Source organism: Danio aesculapii, chromosome 23 (assembly GCF_903798145.1).
Source record: "Danio aesculapii chromosome 23, fDanAes4.1, whole genome shotgun sequence".
NCBI classification, from domain to species: domain Eukaryota; kingdom Metazoa; phylum Chordata; class Actinopteri; order Cypriniformes; family Danionidae; genus Danio; species Danio aesculapii.
In genome coordinates, this window is record NC_079457.1 from 10,868,528 (window position 1) to 10,876,261 (window position 7,734).

Genomic DNA, 7,734 nt, shown 5'->3' on the forward strand with positions numbered 1-7,734 from the left:
GTCTATTGAACTGCTATAAAAACCTACACTTTCATTGAAAAGAAAGCTATTGTAGCATCTACTTCAAGAGGACGAGGACGAAAAGCAGCACTTCTTTAAGGTGAACATCTCGGCAGGTGATAAATTGACTGGATGTGGGAGATGGAAGCAACAGCGTGCGGAAACAAAGCGTGCGAATAGCAGCGGCGTTATGGCTAGTGTGGGTCTGAAAGGATTAGAAAGAGAGAGAGAGAGAGAGAGAGAGAGAGAGAGAGAGAGAGAGAGAGAGAGAGAGAGATCAATTTACCGTAGCTAGAGTCTGTGCTGATCTGATTATGATCTTATTACCTGCATAGATCTGCTGCTCTGCATCCTTCAACCTGCGATGTTAAAGGATTACTTTAATCATTCCAAAACCTTATGACTTTCGATAGTATGTTTGTAAGGCGGTGTTAACTTAGCATTGAAATGAAAGGACTGTGTTTTGGGTAGCACCAAAAATAAACCATAAAGAATATTCATATAACTTGCGAACATTATTTAAGGTCATGATATATGCTATTCTACATAATCTGTTACGACCTATTTAGCAGGGATAGTTCATCAAATAGTTCATTCCAATCAGAAAGAGCTTTTATCTATTCTATTTTATTTATTTAGAGGAAGTTGTTTTCGGGACAGAGCTTCTACAGTGCAACAGGATTACAGAGACAGGACAAAAAACAGATAATAAATATATTTTAAAAAATACAAGTAAGTATTGAATGCAAATATACAAATTGACAAGTGTATGTACAGCTATATTACTATATACAACGTTATATATGTGCAGTTGTTATGTGCAAATTGGCATGTAAAGTGTGTTGTTAAATAAGTGTATATGTGTATAAAAGTGTATAGCAAGTAGTGATGTTGGTTCCACAATTATTATCAAGTGTTTCATTTATTGGTTTTATACATTTTTTTTAGGTAAGAGGTTGTAAACTATTTATACGGGCTGAATTTAAACAAACAAATTAAATTTAGTCATGTTTAGCTTAATTAGTTTGTTTAAAGAGCTCCTATTGTGGGTTTTTGAAACTGACCCTCCATGCAGTGTGTAACAGCTCTAAGTGAAGTGAAATATCCAGCTAAGGCTTAAATCTGAAAGTGCACTGTGTTACAAACTATTGATTCATCTATAAATGAGTCGACTCATAGTGGTTCGAATGAATCGCTGCTGCAACGAGTCTTTTGCCGCGTTGGCATGATGGTGATATGGAACTCAAGCCCCGCCCATTTGTTGCTAGCGTAGACCAGGAAAAATTGGAACCCCCACCCACAAACACTACAAAGAAAATTAGGAAGACAAAAACTGTAGCAGATCCCGGTTGAATCGTCGTGAAGACGCTGTGCTCTGAAGTGTGAGGGAAAGTTAGTGTTACTTTCCCTGATGAGGCTGTGAAGAGTCAGTGGTTGAAGTATGAAGCATTATAGCCCCAGTTTTGTGCTGTGTTCCCGTCATTTCTCTGACAAGTGCTTCAGCAATCTACACTCTTACAGCGGGGGATTCATCGGCCGTTTGTTAAAGGAAGGATCAGAAAATACTATTAATGTATGGGGCTTTGTCAGAGCTTGACAGGAACTTTACAGTACACAGTTCATGGATCAGTTTCTTCCTCCATTTCACAAGTGTAAGTAAGTGCGATTGAAATGGCTTCCTCCTTGTTTTCTCTAGCTTGCAAAATATGTATTTGATTGTGTTTTGTTACTTGTAATCACTCCACGCCGCTTGTACTGCATGTGGTTAACCCTTTATATTCTCATATCGCGTCTAAAACCATGTTGACAACACAACGCATGCTGCTTTCTTTATGGATTTAAATGCTTTTGTGAGCTCACTATCTACTGCCATTTGTCATTGCTATGGCCACCGTCAGCTGTTCCTACACACGTGCGGTGATCAAGTTTCAGCTTTTGCCACTGTGTGGATTAATACTGAATGTTTGTCGCTGTTTTTACTTATGGTTAAGAATAAAGGAATATGCTGATGTTAAACTGCATTGCTTTAATGCACTTGTAATGACTTTTACAAGTTTAAAATGTTTTAAAACAGAGCATGTGTGTAATAAATTATAGCGATTTAGCTTAGCTTTACTTCATCAGCACAGCCGCGTGTCAGAACAATTATAAAAGAAAACGCTTCAATCCCGTTTTGTGGACTTTAAATCAGGTTTATTTTGTTGATTAACATAACAGATATCCATACAACAGTGAGGATTAACCTGTATCCTGTCACATATGTGTGCAAACAGAGTGCGAAGCTAAACTCATGCTCTCTCTCTGTGTGTGTGGGTGTCTGCGCTATGTGTGTGTGTGTGCATGTCCTCGCTGTGTGTGCGCGTGAACTTTGTAATGACTTTGTGTGTGACTCATGGTTGCAACTCACAAAAAATGCATCAAATACTGATTGGTAAAGTTCTTACTGTAGTATTTCTCACAAACGTGACGTGAGATCTGCTTCCTGAGGCAGCCGAGGGTGGCAAGGCATGTTGCTGACAGGCACAGTATATTTCACTGCTATAGAAAACTGCATAAAATGATCAAATGTTAATTGTAATGTTGCTTATATTAAATAGAGGCATCTTCCGAAAGCACTTTAGTTTAAGTCACAATTCACCGTATTAACAAACCATTAACTAACTCTACTAGCTATTATTTACTACTATTAGCTATACTATTCGCTGTTTATTAATAGTTAATAGGGTAGAAAATTTGGGTAAGACTAGGGATGCAGAATAAAATCATACATTATAACTACTAATGAACAATTAATATCCTAATAATAGGCAGGTAATGAACCAGAAGTTAATAGCATGAATTGTGACCTAACCCAAAGTCCCTTTAAGGCAAGTTATTCACTCTGCGATCATCTTTGAAACGCCTCTTGGGCAGCATGCTCGGGCATTCGGTTTGAATGGGAAATCATTAAATTCTCTAAAAATGCTTGCCAAGCTTATGAATACATGTCATTAGGTTCTCTTTAGGTTTATTTCTAAACGTTCGAATCGCACAAAATCTGCAGAAGTATATGTCTGGTCTGGTCCGAGTCCCTTCCTTCTGAGAAGTCTCAGTCTATAGCAATCGCTGATTGGCTCCTGTACTAGTAGGCGGGGCTTCATTCGCCCTATTGACTGTTACACTCTTCTCCATTAAAAACTATACGAGTGACCTCTTGTGTATTCTATAGACTTTGCCTACACTAAATGTTACCCATGAATGTTATAGAACAAGCACTGACCTGGTAAACCGAGCGTGGCTGCGGAGCAACTCGATGACCTTCCCCGTGTTACTGACGGCTCCGTCAGTCAGGAGGAAGAGCAGCCGAGGATGACCTCTGTGCATGGGCTGCCGCAGGATCCAGTTGAGTGGTGCCAGTATGTTTGTGCCGCCCATATCAGCCCGGATCTTCTTCACATACTCACAAGCCAATGCCAAGCTCTCCTGTTATACAAATAAGACAATTAAGTTGTCCGAAAGAAAACTTAAGAACTGTGTTTTAATTTTAAATAAATAGTTTGAACAAGCAGCAACAAGCCGCGCCATTTTTTAGTGGCCGTCTCTGAAAAAATAGTTTGATTAATTAGTATTTTTACAGTGTTCATAAACATTTACTAAAGTTCCATGACTTTTACATGAACTTTTTACAAACAATTAGCTAAATATGAATAATTTTGTAAAGCATTTATTAATCATAGTTTAACATTAACTAATTAAATATTAATATTAAATATTAAAATCAGACATGGTGGCTCAGTGGTTAGCACTGTCGCCTCACAGCAATAAGGTTGCTGGTTCAAGTACCAGCTGGGTCAGTTGGCATTTCTGTGTGGAGTTTGCATGTTCTCCTCATGTTCGTGTGGGTTTCCTCTGGGTGCTCCGGTTTCCCCCACAGTCCAAAGGCATGCGCTATATGTGAATTGAATAAACTAAGTTAGCCATAGTGTATGTGTGTAATTGAGTGTGTATGGATGTTTCCCAGTACTGGGTTGTGGCTGGAAGGACATCCGCTGTGTAAAACATATGCTGGATAAGTTGGCGGTTCATTCCGTTGTGGTGACTCCAGATGAATAAAGAGACTAAGCCGAAAATGAATGGATTATTAAAATCCAGTGTTATGCTTGTTAACATTAGTTAATGCACTTTGAATTAACATGATGTTAGATGTTAGAGTTAACATGATATAAGACTAGTTGTCAAATTATTATCAGTTTACTTTCAAATAAATAATTTATTTATTATTCATATATATATATATATATATATATATATATATATATATATATATATATATATATATATATATATATATATATATATATATATATAAAACCTTTAGATTTCTCTTATGGTGAGCATCCACAATGCAATGTTTACGTCGCATATAATTTTTTTTGGGAGAAGTCATGTCAAAATCATTGATTTGTGTGGTCATGTCTCATACTATGTGAGAGGAACTTATAATCTGCGGATGTTTATTGCTATTTCTGCTGAGAATTTTGGTAAAAATCTGTGGATTTCTGCGGAATTATTTTGGGAGTATCATAACTAAAACCTTAATATGTAAAATAAAAAATAGTATGTTTTTAACTTTTATTTTATGTTAAAAATGCATGCTCGGCCAAGATACCACTCATACAAAGAGGAAGACAGACAGGAAATATGAGAGCTTGACTCGAGAAAACTCAAGTCGGGCACAACATACTAGCCAAGAAAACTAGTGTCGATTCTGCCACCAAAACAAGAATTAACAAGACCGAAATGACAGAATCCTGACAGGATGTTCCACCTTTCTTCAAATGATCTTCTATTAGGTTCAGCAGGAAAAAAGACACTCATAAACATTTGCAACCACTTGAGGATATGTAAATATTGGGTACATTTTATTTTGGGGTGAACTATCCCTTTAAGCCACAGGCGTCAAATCCAGTTCCTGGAGGGCAGCAGCTCTGCACAGTTTAGCTTTAACCCTAATTAAACACACCTGATCAAACTAATTAAGTCCTTCCGGCGTGTTTGAACATACAGGTACTGTAAGTGTGTTGAAGCAGGGTTGGAACTAAACCAACACAGGCTCATTCTGAAAATGCAGCCCTACAGATGTTTCTGGAGACCGCAAATTATTTAGGCAGAGGTACGTATGGCTGCATTTAATTTTTTTAAGCGAACGCTACGGGGCGGTGTGATGCCGTTCCTTACCAGCTGACCGCTTGCCTCCGTATGGATGGCATTCCGGCTGCAACCAGTTTGTCCCATTAGCGCACCATGTATGTTGACGGACTTGAGAGGCAGAAAGGAGTTGACCACGACGACGGGGTTCGAGTCCGGTGAAGAGCGGTTCCAGAAAGCAGGTAAGAAAAAAACAGAATCTAAAAAATAAAATACACTTCTTTTGGATTGCTTTTGAAACGTGTTGGTTGGGTTTAGGGAAGTGGGTGGACAGGTCAATCGATTAAATTGGTTAGGTTTAGGGATGGGGGACGGTGGGTCAATCGATCGTTCGCTCAGTCAGTCAAAAAGTCTGTCAAAATGTCAGTCGACAGCGGCCTCTGGTGGGTTTATGCCAAAACAGCAGGCGCGAATGGCACTCACGAGGGAAATTTGAGATCTCAAAAAGCATACACGGTGGCTTCTCGTGGATTCGTGAAAACAAAAACTGCAGAAAAACCTGCCGCCGGGACGTATTTCGTGGTCTCCAGAAACGTCTGTAGAGGTACAATTTCAGAACGACCCTGGGTTGAACTAAACTGTGCAGAGCTGCGGCCCTCCAGAAACTAGATTTGACACCTGTGCTTTAAGCTATCAATATGGACCACTTTAGCTACAAATGAAAAAGTACCACCCCAGTGACAACTCTCGTACATTTATTTCTGAGAGTGCATTACATTGTACAGCATTTAAGCATTTTAAGAATGACTTGCAGCAGAGAATACTGAATAAGCAGTGTTTTATCTGTTTTGAAATCATATGAAGGTTTAAAAGCAATTCATTCTGTAAGCCCAGAGCTTTGGTTGTGGACGTCGGCAGAAAAACACAGTCATAGATCCTCTGGACAGTCTAGCAGCTCTCAGTGTTAACTGCTGATCTAATGAGGCCAGTGACAGCAGCTCTCTGCGGGGGACTTTACCTCATCATAGCTCTGGCTGGTGGAAAACAGTGTTTTGAATTTGGATCCAAAGCCCACTATGTTGAACAAGCAGGCCGGGAAAAGACTTTTCAGAATCACCACCATTGCATCCTGTGAACGCATGCAAAAAAATGGGAGGTCAGCAGGAATGAGATGAATAGGAGAAAAGCGGGATGGATTATAGAGGGCAGTGCAATGGAAGAGGAATGTACTGTACATATAGCATTTGACATTTGACACTAACAAATAAAAAAGCATATTATTTCAGTCTATAAATACACTTTTAATTGAAATATAGCTCAAGATAATAAAATGAATAAAAACTTAATCCATTCTTTTAATTAGAATTAAAGTTATTAGCCCTCCAGTGATATTTCTATTCCAGTGCTGTTTAATAGAGAAGATTTTTTCAACATATTTGTATACATAATAGCATTAATGACTACTTTCTAATAACTAATTTATTTTGTCTTTGCCATGATGGCAGTACATAGTATCATTCTAGTTATTTTGCAAGATACTAGTGTTCAGTTTAAAGGGGACCTATTATTCCCCTTTTGCAAGATCTGCAAGTCTCTGTCTCTACTAAATAAGTCTTTACTATGTCCCTAAAGTGTGTATGTAAACTTTCAGCTCAAAATACCTTATAAATAATGTTTTATAACACTTCGAAACTGCCACTTTTAGGCTTTGATGTTAATTTTGCCGTTTTGGTAACTGTCGCTTAAAATTCAAATGAGATTGTGCTCTTTTTAAAAGAGGGCGGAGCTATAAATGCCTATGGCGTCAGCATAGTGGCAGATTCGAAAACCAGACTAATGTCCTATGCTAATGAGGGAGAGATCGTTAATTATGTTAACTACGCAGTTCACGCTGCATGATTTTCAGAGTCATCGGATCTGGTGGCATTCAGTTGCTGCTGTGTTCACACTGCATGATGGATCTGTGGAAGCAGGATACACACTGCATGACTACTACAGAAACAAGCACCGACAACTTTGATTCTCATGCAAATGCATTTGAGAAATAACCCAATGATAAAAAAGGAAATAACCCAAGATCACACATGAGATCACAGTTAAGAGTTGAAGATCAAAAAAATTATTTTGCAACGTGTTGCAGCAAATGTTTGTTTAATGTTATTATAAAGGTCATTTATTTTTATGTTGTGGTCTATAACTCCTCCCCAAACTCTTCGCTGTCCTGTATCTTGCTCTCTGATTGGCTGAGATGAGTTAAAATATTGTGCAGTTTTGTGATATTTTATGATTCTTTTGAAGCCTTAACCTATCACAAAAAAACAAACAACTGAAACGACAGGAATAAATAAGTAGGGATGCAACAAATTTCTGCCATTTTTTAAATTATTGGTCAATTTTTTTATTTTCAGTTTTTGATGAAAAGAGTAAAAAAGCCAAGAAATTGCTGCCTGCAATAGCGCTATTATACTGCATCCCTTTCAGTCATCAATAACATTTTCAAATGAACTCCCAGCAGGCACACAACGTCAACATGTACCCCAATGTCATAGGACATTGCATTTTGGGGGGAAATAAAAATCAGGGTGATGCCAGAATCCAACGTCAGGC

General features: G+C 38.2%; 1 protein-coding gene across 1 annotated transcript in view; it reads right to left on the reverse strand.

Moving 5' to 3' along the window:
- vwa5b1 (von Willebrand factor A domain containing 5B1) overlaps window positions 1-7,734 on the reverse strand; it is a 91,824-nt gene that overhangs the window by 47,241 nt on the left and 36,849 nt on the right. The window contains exons 8-9 of the mRNA XM_056449377.1: window positions 6,146-6,256; window positions 3,260-3,462 (exon numbers count right to left, since the gene is read on the reverse strand). Coding sequence (XP_056305352.1) covers window positions 3,260-3,462; window positions 6,146-6,256 — 314 coding nt within the window. The remainder of the gene's footprint in view (window positions 1-3,259; window positions 3,463-6,145; window positions 6,257-7,734) is intronic.